At 41.3% G+C, this 19,868-nt stretch overlaps 1 protein-coding gene across 4 annotated transcripts in view; it reads left to right on the top strand.

The window, feature by feature from the left end:
• Positions 1-19,868, top strand: part of ANK3 (ankyrin 3) — a 204,023-nt gene that overhangs the window by 112,244 nt on the left and 71,911 nt on the right. For all 4 annotated transcript variants that reach the window (XM_086466594.1, XM_086466593.1, XM_086466592.1 and 1 more), the window contains 5 exons: positions 9,507-9,605; positions 9,695-9,793; positions 10,159-10,254; positions 13,149-13,221; positions 13,422-13,484. In XM_086466594.1, coding sequence (XP_086322720.1) covers positions 9,507-9,605; positions 9,695-9,793; positions 10,159-10,254; positions 13,149-13,221; positions 13,422-13,484 — 430 coding nt within the window. The remainder of the gene's footprint in view (positions 1-9,506; positions 9,606-9,694; positions 9,794-10,158; positions 10,255-13,148; positions 13,222-13,421; positions 13,485-19,868) is intronic.

The following is a 19,868-nucleotide window of genomic DNA, read 5'->3' as shown; positions in this document are numbered from 1 at the left end:
TTCCAAGAGCCTATGTACAAATGGTTTTATGCTCACTAATGGTGTATACAGTGCTCAGAATTTAATGATGATGATCTCAGTGTTGATTACACTTATATTGTTCATGCATTGTCTAGATCTTGGAGTCATTCCTTTAGCTGGGTAAGAAATCAGTTGTGATCAAATACTTGGACTGTAGCTGATCAAATCAGCTAAATTAACCAAGTCTCACAATCTGACCTGCACCCTTTGTGCACAGTAGCAGCTTTCACATCTCTCTGCTAGGTGTGTGCCATAAGTTAGGTGCTGTGCTTGCATCACAGAAATGTCCAGGTGTGTCGGACTGTCCAGCAATATTACCATTCAATCACCACACTGACATCTCAGAAAGGGCTGAATCCATTATCATCTCTGGCTGCAGCTCAGCTGCTTATAATCCATGTCAGAGGGAAAAGTCATTGCTATGTGATTTTTCTACTGTGTAATTCCAGCTGTACCAGCTACTGATTTCAATGTCATTATTCTAACATGAAACAAATAGTTCTGCTGAAATCCGAGGAGCTTCTCCAGCTTTATACTTTTGTGACATCTCCTCAGACTATATTTTACAGATTAATCAATCTGGATTCTGCTAAGTTATCCAGCAGCAGATGAGATCTGCCCTGGTTCAATCTTTGCACGATTTCCTCAGATGTATGTGGTTGCCTTTCTGCAGATAGTTCCTACCTGGTTTTGGCTTCTGTAGCAAGACATTGCAGAACCTGCTCTTTTAACTTGGTCAGAGCTGAATCGCTTTCTAGCCTGTACAACTTTTGTGTGAGTGTTTGCCTTTCTCCCACTCTTCCCTGTCCTGCAAATAGTAAGTAATTAAAGGAGACATTTACATCGACAGGTGCAGGCAGCCACGTGTTCCCTTTGCCCGCTATCCAGTGTCCAAATAGGATCCAGTCCTGGACTAGTGGCCTTTTAGTCACATTAGCATGATGGAAACATCTGAGATACTGTCACAGCTGAGAGTCAGGGCATGTTTCTTGGGTTTCAGGGCCAGCCTGGCGCAGTTGCACAAGCTCCGTACTGAACTTTAAGCCTGGCAGGGTGGCAACATGGTGGAGCAGGCATGGCTCTGTAGATACACATAGAAAAGGGGCTTCGGTTTATCATTCAGAGATCTCCTCTGAGTGGACCTGAATTTCTTAATTGCATCTCTGAAAATTGACCTAGATAGTAGGTTAAACCATGCACAGGGGAAAAAAAATGCAGTCATATTTGACTGTCTGCAGCATGAATCCTGTCGTCAGTAATAGTCATATAACTTTAAAGAAGCCAACAGCAAGTCCCTTGTTGCCCACTCTTCGTTCCTCAGTTATATGTGTAACTAGCACAAGTAAAGAGTAGTTTCCTAGTACACATTTGCTTCCATGGGACTGCCCCATAGTTGTCAGAAAGTGGGACAGGGACTCAGAGGTCAGGCAAAGTCATGGTGTATTTAAGCAGAACTACTTTGTGGTGCAGCAAATTGTGTGTCTGGGAAAATGTGCATTGTTAATCCTGTAGGCCTCTGTGGTGAAGAACACCCGCAATGGCTTGTCCTCCTGCCTGTCATGCTAATTTGCCCACTCTGCTGCAGGGGCTGTCTGCTCCTTAGGAAGAAAGTGCCCATATGCCTTGCAGGATTGCATTAGAGTGGTGTGAGCTTGGTGCTTATTCACTGGCTTTTGCAGACTCCCATCCACGGGGTTTGTGCAGCAGTGAGCCCTCCACGCTCCACAGTCAGCCACACGGAGGTCGTCTGCCAGGTATCCAGTCACTACCGCCTGTGATATAAGAAAAGTACCAATGCAGTACCATGTATTTTAGCGTGGAATAGTTTCTAGATAAAGTGATGATTGTCTTGAGTTCCTAAGGAAAGAGCTGACAAGCTCCAAACTTCTACGATGAAGGAAAAGTGTTATGCTGTAAGAGCTACCATACCTTGACCTCATGTTCTATGCAGGTGAAGTTTAGATGATTAGCTTGTAAAATAGCAACTCTGTAATTACAAGCTTTCTTGTTTAGGTGGATTAATTGTTCTGTGGGAATAAAAGGTCTGTGCATGCTGCCTCTAAAACCAGAAGCACTGGGGAGCAAGATACAGCAGATGAGTTGGCTTCAGAAGCGTTGTTACTAGGCTTGCATGTTTGCATGAGTCCATCCAGCACGTCCAGTTCAGATTCATCACTTCAGACATACAGTGACAGAGGTGTGGCTGTCCATGCCTTAAAAGTCAGTGAAGCAGCACAGCTTAGAGTGGCATTATATTGGGGATCCCTGCTACCAGCAGCATGACCACTAACCTGTTTTCTTCTCTTCATTTCACATCCGTACACTTTTGTTACCTCAATTATTGTGGCCTAGGTGACTATTCAGTAGTCTTTTTTTGTATGTTTGGTTGGTTTTTTCTTCTTTGTTTAGATTCGTCTCCTTAGCATATTTCTCATTTTCCCAGATTAAGTAAGCATTGGTTATGTCACTCCAGCACAGCATCTGTCAATAGAGGGAGAACACTTAGTATCTTAGCAGGTCATTCAACTTCATGAGTAGGGACCAATGAGCTATCATCCTCCACCTCTGGTACATGTTCTTTGATTATATTTACATATAACTTACACTCCCTGAGAAAACATCTAGAGTTTCCAATTCTGTCACATGGGAGTTTTTACTCCTGCTCACATTCCAAGGGCCACACACATAATTGGGGTTTTCAGGTGATTAGAGGAGAAGATTGGGCAGAAACATAGTTTGTATCTTGAAGCTATAGCAGGGGAGAAAAAAATCCAGTGCTACAGAAAATGTCTTGTGTAGGAGATTAGTCTATATGATTAAAATCAGTTCCGGCTCTAAAACCTACGAGCATTTTCAAAATTGCTCTCAGACCTGAACCATTACAACTATGGTTCTGTCTTGGGGTGGTTTCCCTTCCAAGACGTTTTCTTCCTGAACTTTGTTGTAGAAAAAGGCACGAAAGGAAGAATAGCTGCTGGTTTTGAAGTCCATTGTTGATAGTATTATGGGATCTTTCTGATTCTGCTGCATCAATTAACTAAATAGCTTCTAATCCCAGAGCTGCAGGAGTCTGTCTCGGTCAACACTGAAGGAGTAAACAACACTGGTTTAGCGTACCAGAACTAGTGCTTGAGAGGCCACAAGGCTGCTCCTGCCACTTGAAGATGAGATTTTCTTATGTGATTTTAAACCTAGCCATGTTTGACTGAGCTCAAATTAATAAGCCACAGAAAGCTTCTCTTAATGTACAAGAAGCAAACAGTAGAATGATGGAAAAGTAGCAAGACTAAAATGCACTTCAGGTAGTGAAGCTTCAGAGCTGCTTCAAAACTCTTCACATTTAGAAAGCTTTACAAAGAATTTAGTGTCCACAGAAGGCTTGTTATGACCTGCTGCAAAGGCAGCAGTTTTGTCTATTCTGACATTACATTTGTGTTTCTGAATTTAGGTATGTTAAAGAGTTTTTGATGATGAAACTCTGCATTATGTGATATCATGCTTAACACAAGGAATGCTCATCCTACACATAATATTGGGAGTTAAAAAAATCACTCTGAAGCCATGCCTGTGAGCAGATATTCCTTCTCTAATGGTCATGATGAGTGTGTAAAAGCTATATTGGTACATGTGATGTTGCTTCTGTTGCGGGGCTTTTGTGCCAAGAGTTGGCAGGAGAAAATATTGTTTCATGGCTCAGTGGGTCTCCACATGTCATTTTTCAGTTCTTTATCCCATTGGATAGTGTTATTGTAGGATACAACATGACCATGATGGACTGGCAAAGGAAGACTGATGAGAGAAGAGTGCTGGTTCAGTCAAGGATGAAGAGCAGGATTTAGAGCTTTGATCTCAGTGCAGGTCATTTTAGTCACAGTTGCAAGACTGCACTTGGTATTGGGCCTCTGCTGGGGGAATTGATGGTCTTGCAGTCCCTGGTTGTTGACTGCCTGGAAAATAAAGCCAGTATTAAACTGTCTTTTGTTCCTAGAACTGTAGTAGTGGTGGGAGATAATGGTTACTGAGAGGTCATGACGTTCTTCTGCAGGTTAAGCTCTTCCTTTTATTTCAGATTTATTCAGAGAGATTTATTCAGGTCTGCTTGCCTTGTTCTGACAGGAGCCTCATACCAGCCTGAATGCTACAGTGGTTCATAACAGCAACCCAGTTTTTCCATTGGAATATCTAATTTTCAAATGCAGAAAGAGATAGGAAGGAGGCAGGGAGAGTTGGAAGGGCTATCGAGAAGAATCTCTTACAGAATGAACACTCAAATACAGATATCTTTGGTATATCTTCATGGTACATTATGTCTCTCTCCTTGGCTCTTGGTATATGCTCAGTTGTTATCATGAGATTTATGTGGAAATTTCCAGCCTAATAATGTGCAATAATAAGCTTTTGCAAGGTACTGCAACATGTTAGGCCCTGATTCAGCAAAGCACTGAAGTCTGTATGTACACATAGATTTGCCTGTTTCATTCGATCAAGGCTGGATGCCTTTGTGATCTTTGGATCTAGAGAATTTTCTAGCCTTATCAACGATAATACTGTAGCTTCATTGTCTGACATTTACAACAGAAAAACAAAAACAGAGCAGCTTGAGAGTCAGCATGACTAGAAAGATGCAGTAATTCAAGCTGTTAAGATTTATAGTTATTGCCAATGGAGGGTATTAAAGTAATTCACTGACATGATATACAAAGCTTGTGATAATTTCCCTCAAAAAAACCCTGAAGGGCAAGAAAATAAGGGATGCTTTATGTTTGTGTGTCCATTAGAACAGAAAAGCTTAGTATTTCTGATTTTATATAATTTTTGGCACTTATTCTTGTGGCTTTTGATAAGCCCTTCCCAGCTGCTAACTCCCATATTGCTGCTCATTCTTTAAAACAGCTAGAAGCAGCATGGCAGCAGACTGCCAGAGGGTGATGCATTCTAGAGCTGTGTTAAACAAGAGTCGTGATTTTCCTGGAAGTAACTTTTTTAGTATTAGGGTGCCTACTAAGTCCCTTAGCACTTTGCCAGTAAATATAACTCTGAACCTAAACTGCTGTGCAGAAATGGGTATAATCGTGGGGCTGGGTTTGTTTGGTTGTTGGGGTGTTTTAATTATTACCGCCTTTTGAAGCAAAATATTTTAGCCTCCTGGACACATTTCTAGAATGGAAGTAGCAAGCTGAAGTAGCCATGCAAATTACTACTTTTATAATTAATTTGGTTATGTAATTGCAGAATCTGCCAGTCAGAGTGTTTCAGAAAAAGTTAACAGAATATCTGTTTTCCATGAGGATGTTGGGATAGAAATATAAATGTTATACCTTCCTGAGCTAGAAACAGTTGGATGCAGGAATCTGTACTGTGGCTGAGAAGCAAAGGCTATCCTTTCTGTGCCTCGGGCATTAAACAGGCATTTTACTAATTAGTTTTATTTTGACCAATGCCTTCACTACAAACATTGCTGGCTATAAACATGGAAGAAGTCCTGTGGTGGCATATGAGGTCTAACATGCCCAGTGAGATGTGACCCGCCAAGTCAGATCTCTGTCACTCTGCTGTCAGTGACTGTGTGCTGCATTAGGCACTGCCTCATCAAACATGACGTGACCTGAGATGACCACAGGGTATGGAAAACTTAAAAGAAAGCTCCCAGGCGCCTCCAGGGAGTTCAGACAGGAAACTGGTGTTTTGCCACCAGGCTAGCAGGTGCCCACATCGCTACTCAGGACATGCATGATGCCTGTAGCAGAGAAGCTGCTGTTCAGCACACGCATCTCCAGCTGCCATACCTGACCCAGGCAAGCAGCACTGAGAACTTCAGAGGGAGCCTCCTTCAGCTCAGTTCTGGGACACCAAGAATAGTGACCATGTCACCATGGAAACGTCATGATTCCTACCATGCATTTGGAGGGGAAAGAGGAAAAGTTTTCACTTAGTCTCTGATTTAAACAGCAGGCTGGTCAGGAGTGGCAAAGAGCATCAATAATTACTCCTCTAGCCGTTTATGAAGATACCACATGTAAATCTTTGTATATACCATTTGTAGAAGGAAATTAAGTGTTGTACTGCAGTAAATATTGGGGGGTTTGATAGCTCCTTATTCAACATTCATTGTTACAGACTGGAGAGAGGAGCCTTTACAGATCACTTCAAAGGGAAAGTTGAGATCAGCTGGTCTTGGCTCTCTGATACTTTCCAGATTTTAGTGTTTTAGGGTTATTAGCATGGGGTTCCCAACAGGTGGCCCTTGACTTTGGATTTAATCTCCCCAGTTGGTTTTATGATGCCTGATTTTTGTTGACCTTACAGGTCATGTTAAGAGGCCTGTATTTTGAAGGGTGAGAAGGGAATTGGGAATTAAGTTCGTGTATGAGGAGGTTTCATAGCTTTTTTTTTAAACTGATGTTTTGACAGTTTGCCCATGTTTTAATCTGAGTTTATCTTTGGACATGTAGGAGCAGGGGCCACAGAACCTGCATTTGAGGTACATGGCTGTGAGCATGCTCAACACTCTGCTGAAGACTCAAGACTCTGGCCAGCTTAGGGACCCCTGTCAGATTCAGACCCCAGTCACTGCTAGGAAGCTGTTAGGCCAACCCTAAACTAACAGTAGCTGTAAGATGAGGTCACAGTGTCCGGTTCATGATGATTATATTTTAGCTAGTGCACAACTATTCTGCAGGAAAAGTTCCTTGTAGTCATTTGGCATCTGACCCAATGTACATATAAGTCAACAGAAAGTTTCATTCTGCTGATGCCAATGGAATTTGGATCCAGCGCTGTTTCTTGCAATGATTAACTTGTCCTGATTGTCAAAGCTGGTAGTTTCTTTAGATGGCAAAGGGTATATAATTGACTGAAGAAAAAATACACACCCTAATTTAAAGTAACTGTCACAGCTCGCTTTTTGTGGGTTTTTTTGGTTTTGTTTTTAATTATTAATAGTTTTTGACGCAAAATATTTTTAGCATCCTGGACACATTTCTATAGGGAATGAAAGCAGCAAGCTCAAGGAGCCATGAGAATTACTACATGAGAAACCTAGCATGAGTTAATACAACTAAAATTAGGTAACCTTGTGTGAAGTACTGTCAGAGGCAAAGTGACATGAAGAAACTGGTGTCTCTAAACCCATGGACACTTGAAACTTCCCTCTAGCAGAAATAGTTCACATTTGAGGTTTTCGCTTTCTTTCTTTCTTTTGACTGAGCAGCTTTGACCTCATGGTTTGAACATGTGGTATAGTGCTGACTCCTGAACCCCAAGCTGACCTTGGACTTGCATTCTCAGTGCCTTTGACCAGCTAATCTGGCCACACCTCACTGACGTGGATGTACAAATGAAGGATGACATGCTGCAGCTTTTAATTCCCCCTGTGCCACTACCTCTCGGGCACCAGGCTTTCCTTCTCAGAGCAGGAAAGCAAAGGCACTTTTTCACCTTTAAACACTGATGAGAGCAGCAGGAACCTGGTGAACACAAGACCAGCCCATCTTTCAGTCTTCCTGCCCACAAACTTGGCTTTTGGATCTAGTTCCAGATTTTTCAGTCGCAAGTAGTATATTTTCCTTTTAGCCATGTGGCTGCTTTGGGTTCTACCAGCAGCCAAGACAGGCATCATGGCCATGTTTCTCCGTATATATTATAACTGACCTTTCTGCCACTGAAGTTAATGATCTCGGCCAGCCTCACCTCTTATCCTTTTTCTGAAAGCAGCATTCTTGTAGATTATCAGCAGTGTATGTTTGCAGTGTATTTTACCATGTTTTAGTTTGTGTTCCTCATGTCAGATATGATTTTTACAGCTTAGCAATTGATTTTTTCCATAAAAACTGGTAATGGATCATGGGGCAAATTCCACATTAGAAGTCCCACAGAGTAGCAAAAGGACATATTACACTGCCAGTGTAGTTTCATCCTGCTTGCAAAATGGTGAAGCTCCATGTGAACACTGGCTAAGATGACCTTTCTGGCATCTCAGAGCATATCAAGTGGGCCCATGAAACCTGATCTCTAAAGAGGAAAAGAATCCCGATGACTCACCTCAAGAGAGGGGGAAGCCCATTAATCCATCTCTGTAAGCCAAGCAAAGTCTCTGCCGGAAAGCCATCAAACTACTAGTGTAAGTGGGGGGGAGGTTTGGGGAAAAGTGACCGCTCTCCATGCCATGGAGAAAAATAGCAAGTGTCCTGTTTGGAGGTAGCAATCTCCTGAAGTGTCCTTTGCGCAGGTCTAGGTTGATTAGGTTTGTTAAGGGAGAAGAGATAGTATTGCCTTGCAGGCAAGAGGAGACAGGAAAAAAATAGTTACTTCAAGAAAGATAATCTAATCATTTCTAATTCGTTAAGAATCTCAAGTAAGTCCACCCTTTTCAAAGCTGCTAACAGTTCTCATGGACTGAGAGATTAAAAAAAAGAGCAGCAAGAGCAAGCGTTGGTCCTGTTTGATTTGCTACATTGTATGTTAAATGTTAACTGTTGATTAAAGTGTTTATTACGGGTAACAGGTTTCAACATGCTGTTTGACTTGTTTTAAATATGTGGGGTTTAATGTGAGCAAGTTCAGTCAGCCTAGTGACTCCTGCATTGCTACCAGGAGGAGTTTTAAAAACCAGTAGCAGTTTTTTAAAAATCTTGTTAGGTTTTTTAAGTGATATTCTTCTTGTACTAACTGGTTTTAGAAAAATTTCCAAAATATGTATACTTTATTATAAAAACCATTTAGTTGTGTTTAGAGCATTCAGTGGGGGAGTCCTAATGCTGACAAACATTTTTGGTCTGTCCACTAGTAATGAAAAATAAGTGATAGGAACAAAAATGATACATTCAACTTTCTCATCTTTGCAGTTGCCAAGAAAAAGCAATTTCTTCCTGTTTGCATAACACAAGGCCAGACACATGAAAAATTAGATCTTTCTGTCTTAGAGCCTCAATTCACCAGCTGGTGTTCCAGTTTCTGTAGGACTATATTGTTCTGGCAGAGCTGGCAAATCAGTTGCATTGTTTTAGATTTACCTTCTGGGTGATTCTGTCCGAATGGATGGGCTGCAAACTGCATCCTAGCTGAGGCAGTCCTCAACATGCCTGGTTTTTAAAAAGTTGTTGTTTGTTTATTATCACGCTGTAGGAGCACCAACCATGTGAACCTCACTGTGTAAGGCATTATACACACATTTATTTAGAAAGGTGAGCTCTGCCCCAGCGACCTGATAGTCTGACCATTGGAGAGGAAGGCAAATCTTTCATCAATATTGCATGTGTTGAAGAATACAGAAATATAAGGCATTCAGAGACGGTTACAAAGAATGGGACTTGAATTGACATTCGTGAGAAGTGTGGGTTTTTTCCAAGGTTGGAGGATTTTTCACATAGGCCAAAGAAATAAAGCTTAACAAATTTTTTGTTGGTTTATTTCTGGTTGTTTGTGGGTTTCTTTGTCAGGGGACGTGTGGGATATTCACATCTACTAATTGCTTGTGTTCATTCTAGATGGGATACACTCCTTTGCATGTTGGCAGCCACTATGGAAACATAAAAATTGTTAACTTCCTTCTGCAACATTCTGCAAAAGTTAATGCCAAAACAAAGGTGAGTTTTCCACCCCTGCCTCGCTTGTTCAGTGGAGGTGACTTCTGTGCCGTGCCTACTGCAGCCTTTCCCTTTCCCTGTGCCTGCAGAACGGGTACACACCGCTGCACCAGGCTGCGCAGCAGGGGCACACCCACATCATCAATGTCCTGCTCCAGCACGGCGCGGCACCCAATGAGCTCACTGTGGTAAGTGCAGAGGGGCCACCGCTTTCCCCTCGGGCTCAGTTGTCCCACTCCACGTAAAGCATTTGAGCAAGGGAAACATGAAAAAAATGTGTGGTGGGAGAGGAAATCACCCCCACATCCTCTATGCCATCATCTCTTCCAAAACTAGAACAGCAAACATCTGAAAATCTTTTCATTTTCATCCAGTTTCTGTAAATAGTTAAAAACTTAGTTACATATCCTACTACCCCAAATGTATTTATTTCAATCACCAGCATGCAAACATTTATTTGGCCTTTATTGTGCATTCTTCTGCAATTAATTAGCAGTTTCTACACTTTTCCTAGCTAACATTCAACTTTTGTTATAAACATTTCAATTGCTAGAATGGAAACACTGCCCTCGCCATCGCTAAGCGACTTGGCTACATTTCAGTTGTTGACACATTGAAGGTGGTGACAGAAGAGACCATGACTACAATTGTAAGTACAGCTTAGTTCGGTAGTGAATGGAACAATTTTTCCTAAGCTAGTGTATTCAGCTTTGCTTAGTTACATGTTTGCTGAGATTCCAGTTTAACTTCTACCTATTTCCTCTTAGCAGTATAAAGTGGATATTAAGTCAAATCAAGCAGTATATTTTTAAGGTAGTAAATGCTATTAGGATATATGCAGAAGGAGTACTGACCGAGCAGAAAATGGGCAGTGTAAATGACTGGGCATAGCTGCCATGTTTTTCCGTGCATCTCGTTGTTTAGGGCATAAACCAGGGCTGGTTCGTAATTGAAAAAACACTCCTACAGACACATGTAAATGGAAGCTGCTGCTTCTGCCTTCTGAGGGGGTTTGTCAAAGGGCTGTTATATAATGGCTTGTATTTGGCCTAAGCAAACCTGTCCCAATCTAAAAAGTGGTTGGAATTTACTTAAAAGCACCTCATTCTGTAGTTTCAGGTGTCTTCCCAAAGATGGTGAAAGGTTGTCTTCTGCAAGCAGCCACAGCCAGCTCCTGGAAGCCCAGATATCCAATCCCTGACATATAGTCCAGCTCGTCGGTCTTGCCTCTCAGGAAGGCTTATTGCAGCATTAGCCAGGAGAGATTAAAAGGACTAGCAATGGTCAAATATTACCTGCTGTCAGAGAAATGGTGATTCACAGAATACAAAATATTTATGAGAAAGATCTTTTGTTCACTAACGTTTTGCCAAATTGCTCTATGAAGAAAACAGTTTTGTGAGGTGAGCAGCCTCCATGCACCACCATAGTAGTAAAGCCAAAATTGGGTCTTAAGAACATAAATTCAGAGCATTGGCTCCAAATTTGCTTTTTCCTTTCTGCAACTTTTTTTTTTCTGATTAAAAAGAAAAAGAGAAGTACGTGCACAGAGGTATTTTTAAGCATATCGGAGATGGAACGCGATTACTGTATTCCATGTTTTGCCATCAGCCATTTGTGTGGTCTGTCAGTGCAAGCAGGTGGTTGCAATACAATGAGCATTTGGGATGACAGGCAGATTTTAGCCCTGCTACTGCATGAGCCTTTTCTTCCTGTGACTTTCCTGGCTGCGGTGTATAATTCAGTAGCTAACAGAAAATCCACCACACAAAAGACAAATTTCAGAACAATAAAATATAAAGGAATATGCCAGAAAGAAAAAAATCACAGTTTTTTCTTACAGTTTGTCTCTAGGTTCTCTCTAGAAAGATTCCAAAATAATTTTCCACAATCTGAAAAATTTGATGGAGAAGGATATACAGGGTAGCATAAACTTGAATGATTGCCTAGTATACAACTAGGTAGCTGCAGGAAAAGTAAACCCACATTTTTCTGCTAAGAACTCCCAATATCACAAGGTCATTCTTAGCTTGTAGAACCAAGAAGCTGGGGGAATTTGTGCTGCATAAGATGACTGATCATTTCTGTTCTCTATATAAAGAAGAGTAGAGAGATGGTGGGTCAGGGGCTGTGAATTGTGCTAGAAGAAATGTTAGATGCAGGAAGGTCTATACTAACCCAAATGCCTACTCTCAAGAGAAGCTCAGAAAGAATTTCGATTAAAATCGGAATATGCTGTTTATCAGTCATAAGTGTGTAACTGTCAGACTTTGGAAGTCTAGACATGAAATCTGTTTTACAACTGAGGGTCTTAAAAACTCAGTTTGACTGATGAGACTTATTTTTTGAGGCTTGTGGCTAAACAACTTCCAACCGTAAATTTAATGAAACCAGGGATGAACATAGCTAACTTTGCTATAATTTATACTCAAACACCAATAAAAAAATCCAGTAGTGCCTGGAAAAAAAAGTCCTGTGATTCTACTTGTTTAACAGCAACATGTTAAAAAGCTTTGCAAGTAATTCCCACAAAATGAAATAAGTGTAAGGCTTTTTATAAATTTTGGGATGTTTGAGCATGCCGGAGCTCTTCTGCCTATACCAAGTAATGGCAGTAGCCTAAGAAACATGAACTGCCAAGTAAGTATTTATGAGGCCAGCAAAAAAAATGAAATATTTTAAAATAAATAAAAATGGAAAAACTATTTTGTCCTTCTGAGCTTGTTAATGATTTCTTGTTTGTATATGAAAGGTGAGAACTAATGGTGGTTAAACATAATATAAAAAAAACAAAGATGGGAGTGGGTTTTGGTGCGGGGTTTGTTGTTCATTTGGTTTTGGGGTGGTGGGTTTTTTTTTGGTTTTTTCAATTCCACTGCGCTCCTTGAATGCTAATTCTAAAGGGTCTCCTGAGTGACCTAAAACTTTACAAGTGCTTATTGTGCTATACTCCAGCCGGAGAGTAAAATACGCATGTGTGTATCATTCGTGGGATACACAGGTGCTCCAGGAACAGATTTCAGGCATTCATAACTTTTTTTTTCTGCTTCTATTTTTTTTAAATATTGGTCTTTGAGTCTGAATCAATATAAACATCAGGATGAAAATCAACCAACCACTTCTGAGTGTCTTTCATGCACAAATTCCTTAAGGGGTAGCATTTAGCCTGCATGTAGTTAAAATTGTTCTCATTTGTGGGAAAAACTCACAATTCATGCTGAGGCACCTCTGAAAAAATTCACATAGGTTAAGCCTGCTCCCAAATTACAGCATTTTTCTAATGACAAAGGAGAAATACTTCCTTCAGAAAGTTTAGTTTAAATAGAGATGACATATTCCTGCTCAAAGTTTAGATAACTATTTAAAGAGTTCTTATTAAATCTCTTAATGTGAAATGCTTTTCAGTGCATTTATTTCTTCTTTTGAATAAGAAGCTAAAACTGCAGATAAAAATATGTCCTACTTTGCATTTAATTTTTAAAATAACTCTAACTTAAGAAAAATTATGTCTGCACTCTAAAATGATTTTTTCTTCTTTGACAGACTGTTACAGAAAAGCACAAAATGAATGTACCTGAAACCATGAATGAAGTTCTTGATATGTCTGATGATGAAGGTATTAAAAAATAAAAACCCCTCTTGCTTATTTTTCAGTCTTTTGTTGTTGTAAGAAATGTTTGTTTAAAAAAACCCAAGTAAACAGTATTAGTTGTATATGGTCTTTGCACATTCATTATTGTTTTACATTGATTGTTTTGTTGACACATTGATAGTCTATGATTTTATTTAATTATTTTGTTTATTTGAATTATGCAGTTCGTAAAGCCAATGCCCCTGAAATACTCAGTGATGCTGAATATTTGTCAGATGTTGAAGAAGGTATTTGTGCCTTTTTGTATTGCAGTGATATTTAACTTGACTCTTCCTTTTATTTCATCTTTCTGAAAATTAATCCTATCAGATAATTTTCTTCTTATTCCACTAACAAGAATTTCTGCTTTACAATTAAGAATGCTTTCAAAAATTCTTTGAGCTATTGCTGATAATCTTCTAATTTTTTCTGAATTTCCTGCTCCAAATTTTTTAACCAAATTACCTCCACTTTCCTGGAATAGTCCTTTTGCTACTGCTTCTATAAAGTGGAGAATTGTTTTACTCCTGTAATTGAAAAATTAAATATTGGACAAAAGGGTCAAATATCAAAACACTTTGGAAGAAACAGCTGATTGTGAAAGTGAATGGCAGAAGGAATGAGGGTTTGGTTGTTGTTTGGGGGCGGGGGGGGGTGGTGTTTGTTTTGTTTTGTTTTTAAATTCTGATCTGAATTCAGCTCTGAAATGGTTGATTTACATTGATAGTGGACCCCGAGCCTGGAAAGAAGTATTTTCAGGGTTGTTTTGTTCTGTTTTGTTTTGGTTTAAATAGTATTTCAGTCATGACATTGAGTAAAAACAGATTACTTTTGTTCTGAATAAAGAGGGTGCTGCATTGAACTCAATGTGTTGGTGTTAGTATTAAGGATGTACCTTGTAGCTGAGATTTTCATCTGTGTCATCCTGCAGTGACATGAAATCTGTGAGTGGCAATAAAGCCCTCTGATTTTAGTGCCTCTAAGTCTCCTGAGCTATGGGCACTAGCAACCTGTCTGTCCCAGCTCACTCCTCAGTGCTGGGCAAGTTTGACATGGCTTCAGTGGTCCCCAAGTATTTAAAACTCCTTTGGCAACTGCTTCCCTCCCCTCTACCAACATGCCCCATTAGGTCAGACCTCCCCCGGTTTGGATGTGCAGGAGTCTGTGCAAATTGCACCAGGAACTGCAGTTTTCCAGAGGCCACGGAGGGATTAGGTTCCCAGGTGACATTCAGAAACAGGAAGGTCTTGAGTTGATGAAGAGGATGACAGTGTCCTGAAGGTGTTTTTGTGAGTGCGATTCACTTACATTAAAGCTGCAGTTTTTTCTTCTCTAGTAGGAAGTGACTGGGTTCAATATTCTTGTGCTTCTTTAGTTAATCTCTCTCTCTTCGTCTGTAATGATATCTTTACTTCTAAATTTTATAGCATTTAAGCAGTAAGGTGTAAAAGATATTTAGCTAAGTTCATTGTGTGCAGCTCTTGTTTAATTCATGCGCTGAGGCTTTTGGTTTGTTTTCAGTTTGTCATTGTGTTCCCACTGCTGCACTTCCATAATGTTCTTACCGTACACCCATGTTTTCCAAATAACTCTCTGAGGCTATTGTACTGCCTAAAATACTGTATTGTTTTAACCAACTGGAATAACAGTGTTAGTTAATAGAGCAGTAACTAACACAGCATGCAGCGAGGTACAGATGAGAAACACTTCTATATGGAATCTGAATATTAGAACCAAAGATGTAAAACATGTCTTTTAATGTATGGGATCGTTTTTAAGGCCAAATCTGTGGAAGACTTTTATAGTCACTAACTCTCCGTTTAACAATAAATGAAGCAAACCAAAAATTAAGAGTGCAGGTAACACGATTGATTCTTTGCCTAGAGCTCGTATTCTGCACCCACGTTGTTATTAGGGGAGCTAAAAGAGTGATTTACATATAACAGGGTCATTTTCAAACCTAACGCTGAAAGGGAGCTCTCAAATCAAATAATAGGTATTTTATCAATCTGTGCTGAAGCATTCCATTGTGCAAGGCATGCGGTGAATTACAGTCTTTTAGGTAGTAACCACTGGCCTGTCTCTCCTTCCTGATTTGCACATCTGTAAAGACAATATGCCAACGTCCATCCCCACAACTCCTCAATGTTGATAGGGTATTTATATACACTGCATCCACTTACAGCAGTCAAAATAAATATGTTCAAGACAGTAATGCACTGTGACAAATTTATAGCCAGGGAGCTGATTTCCAAGTGAGAGAAGGGCACAAATTTACCAGCCAAATCCAAGCTCTCTCTCACTTGGCTAATGTTCATGTCATTGGCCAAAACTCTTCAGTGAGAGAAACTTTTTTAATGATTTCTCAATATGCTCAAGGTTTCTCTCATAAGAGAAATTGAAGGCTTGGAAAATAGTCTCAGAGCTCAGAGACAAATGTCAGAAATCTGTGTTTATATCTTGCTGTGCCCACTAAATAAGTATTTACATGGAAATTGTGTAATTCCTCTTCTCTGCCGAGGACAGTTTGGTTTGGAGTCAGACTGGTTGAGCAGGCAGATCTTTTCTTCCTTTTCCTAGACTTCTCTGGCAAATCTGCCTAAATAAGGTTAAGTGTTGGGAAACTGCTACACCGCAAAAAAAAAAAAAAAAAAAAAAAGGTGTTTTTTGAAAGATGTGGGAAAAAAAAATGAAGGCTCATCTTCATATGTAGCAGAATGTTTGTAGAAGAATATAGAGCAATTCTGATGCACACTGAATATGTGCTCTGCTTTTATTTTTAAAGAGATGGTGAATCTTGTAAGTGTGAAATCTGAGACTGCAAGAACCATGTCTTTCCTCTTACCATCTCCAGATGTGAGCTTGCACCCCATGCCCTGTGCAGCTGGGAGCCCCAGCGGTGCGCCCTGTGGCTACGGGGCTGGTGGGGAGTGGGGAATTGGCCATGCTAAAGCACAGCCCCAGCTCTCTGCAGTCACTAGCTCAGCCTTGGAGCACCCCACTGAGTGGGTGCAAGAGCCTTTAATCTGGTGGAGGAAGCTGGAACCCTGCTGCTACTGCCCCAACCCACCACGAGCTTTGTCACAACAGTCCTCCCAAAAGCTGCCACTGCTGTCCCAGAGGTGAAGGGACAGCAAATAATGGAAGCTGATACAGAGTGGTGAGGCTATGTGAGCAGTGAAGGGAAAAGAAATCAAAACCAAAAACCAGTTCAGGTGTTGAGAATTTAGGCAGTCAATGTCAAGAAACACTTATTGTTGAGCTTCTATTTTTTTTTTAATTTGGTCTTCAGTAGATAACAAACTTTTGGGTGTAAATAAGGACACTGTTTTAAACTCATTTAATGGAGATTCCTCTCTTAGTAGGAGTAAGTATCATGCTAATCAATCGCTGTCAGATTAGACAGATGTCCTAACAGGAGATGAGTGCACACTGCCTGATCCCTGAGTAGGTGCTGAGATACAGCAGTTTAAGTGCATTTAAGACAGGTCAGGGTATCCTCATGCATGAAAGTGTGTTACTGATCATTTTAGGAGGGGTTCATTTATTGTATTTTTATGCTCAGAGTTTTCTGAGTTTCTTTGTCTCCATAAAATTTTACAGATTCATAAAAGTTTCAGTGGTTTGGTCTTGGCTTTTCTCCATACTTCTGTGAAACCAAAACCTTGGCTACAACTAGAAGCATCTTGCTCTTCCCTGTGGCTGTACCTCTTCTGCCGTCGGGCAGCTCTGGGCAGGCTGTGATGAGGGAGTGGCATAAGCTTCAGGGATCTTTAGCAAAGCCAATGACAAATGTCCATTTGGATCCCAGGCTATGATTAAATTTTGTTTGGGACTTTTCCCAAACCACATGATGTTTTCTCTCCTGCTGCCAGAGAGCCTGTATTTCTCACTGGCCTCTAAGAAGAGCACTTACCCTGTGCTCTTGGAATTCCTAGCTGTAGGAGACGTGCTGAGGGACCAGAAAAATGGGGGAAACATGGGAAAGTGACAAAGGTGATGAGAGGTGTGGAAAAACTTTTCAGGGAGAAAACAGTAAAGAAAGTAGGACTATCTATACCAGAAAAAAACCAATAACAACCAAAAAACTGAATGTGGGATGGGCTAAAATGTATAAAATAGTGGGTGGCAAAGTAAGCAGTAGTGCTTGCTGCACCTCCAGAAGTCCAAGAATACGGGGCATCGGTGAAACCAGCAAGAGCGAGATTCAGCTTACAAGGGCTGATCTTCCCGCAATATGTAGCTGAATTGTGTAACTAGTTCCACATATACTCTGTGTGGGGAACACAGAAAGTTTACATGAGTTCAAAGTGTAACTGGAAGAATTTTAAAAGGGGAAAAAAAAATACCTGTTCATGACTACACAAACCTCTTGCAGGTTTAGAAAATACGTGCTTAAATCACTGCCAGATAGAAAAATGTCCTGGAGGACTTCCACTGTTTCGTGTTCTTCTATTCTGTGAAGAGTGGTTGCTGTCAGAGGGTGTACTAGAACTGATGGGCCTTTGCTTTGACCTGCTGCCGCTGGGTAGCATTTTGAGTCTTTTCCTCTACTCGTGATAGCCGTTTGCCCACTGTTAACAGGGACGCCATCTTTCTTCAAGATGTAAGATATTATGAAGCATGGCAATTGCAGCAAGGCAATGCACTATTCTATTTCTTCGGTGTTTTTTCACCGGTGCCTCACTTTTGGGGGCATTTCTCTACTGTTTGCATCCAGAGACTAATTTTGTCTTCACTTTTCCATGGGACCTCTCTCTGCAGGAATACAGTGTGCTGCGAGCAAACACTGTGCTCCTTACCTGAAAGACAGAGGATTAGGCTGTGTCACCTAATTAAACTGATTGCTGAAACGTGCACCACCCATTTTGCTCCAGCCTCCCACGATCACAAAACAATGTTTGGAATTCTTTGAAATTACCACTCCTAGATGCAGTTTTTCCTTTGATGAGAGCATTTCATCAGAGTAATCCTGCTCTGGCTGGATTAGCTGCAGAGCAGGATAACATCTAATGCATTTTGCAGCTCAACTGGAGTAGTTTTTATCGCTCTCCACCATGCCTTTGACGAAAGATGCTCCTAAAGAAAATGCCTCGTCTCTTCCTTCCAGTGGCGCAGCGCTTGTCTTCAAGTGTTTTAAGGGCAGAAGTTTCCAAATTTTTGCATAAAGTTGCCCGCGTCTCTCGATACTTCCGGGGCCACTTCGTCCCCTTCCAGGCTGCAGCCCGTTTCTCTCCAGCTCCTCAGTTTTCTCGCTGGACACAAGCCCCCCACGCTGGAGGGCGGAGAGGGAGCCGGGGGCACCGCCCAGGCCCCGTCGTTGGCACCCACGGGGCAGCCGGGCCTCGACCGCCGCCTGTGCCCCCGGGGCCGGCCGCGGGGCGGGGGGAGGCGCCCGGCCCCAACCCCGGCCCCGGCCCGGCGGGGGCGGGCGGAGCGCAGCGCCCTTCCCCGAAGCCCCGCGCTCCCGCCTCAGCCCCGGGATCGAGTTACAGAAAAACTACACCCTCGCAGCACCCCTATTTACATACAAATAACTGGAGTGCCTGCATTTATGTCACCATTCAAGAGGCTTGCCAAGGGAGGCTGTAATCCAATCAGCAGAAGCTTTAAAGGGATGTCTGCAGAGTGATTAAAAGGGGATTTTTATTTTTTTTTTTTTTTAAACAGTAGTCATTATTTTTCATTTTGTTTCATATTTGCAAAGAACTTTGATCTTAGTTGAGAGGACAAAGATGCACATACCCTAAAATACATACGAAGAGATCAAGATGTTAAGAAGATCTCAGTTGTTGTGTGGAAAGCGAATATGACCCACAGGGATTAGTTTGCTTGTGCTGGTTTGGAGATTAATTCTAAATCACTGCTTAAGGACTAATAGGACTAATAGGAATTCTTGGAAACACCAGGGGAAAAATTCTTATAGACCAGGCTGGTGAAAATGGCTTTCCAAAACAGTAAGACTTTTTAAAGTTTAACTTAATATGTAATGTTTCTGTTTCTTTTTTTTTTTTTTTTTTTCAATGCTTTCGGCTATATTATGAACTTTTTAGCTTTTAAACTGTTACTTAAAATACTGGGTGTTGCTGGGCTGGAGGAGAAAGTCGGTGTGTTTGTTTGCCGTTTGCAGAGCAGTAGCTGAAGGGGTATTTTTAGAATTGATTGTTAGTTTAAAACCAGAGCTCGCCTGTGGTTTCCCGAGTTACGTGAATGGAAACTAGTCTAAACTCCTTGAATGAAAGTGGGAAGCGTAGAGCTGGGGTTGCAGAGTCACTTACCTTCGCGAACGCGCTCTTAAACTTCTCTGTTGTGCAACTTTTACATACCGAAAATGCGTTCGCAACAAAGAGCGGGAATGTCGGCGAGTAATGAGCTTACAGGGAGCTCTCTCTGCTCTGTGGCGTTGAGGGAACGGGGGGGGGGGAAACCTCCTACAACCGCAGAAGGCATATTTTGGACTTGCCTTGTCAATGCAGGAATGTCGGGTTGCATGATGTAATGCTATGCAAATGCTCCCAGCCAGAGGGAGCGGCTCCGTTAACCCTTTGCGGCGCCTGGCCTCCCCTCCGAAGATTTAACTTCCCTTCCGTGCATTTCTGCTGAGCGAACTAACGCCGTCGATGCCTCCGCAT

The sequence above is a fragment of the Leptosomus discolor genome, chromosome 6 (genome assembly GCF_034619465.1).
Source record: "Leptosomus discolor isolate bLepDis1 chromosome 6, bLepDis1.hap2, whole genome shotgun sequence".
Classification (NCBI taxonomy): domain Eukaryota; kingdom Metazoa; phylum Chordata; class Aves; order Leptosomiformes; family Leptosomidae; genus Leptosomus; species Leptosomus discolor.
This window is presented reverse-complemented; position numbering and strand designations above follow the sequence as displayed.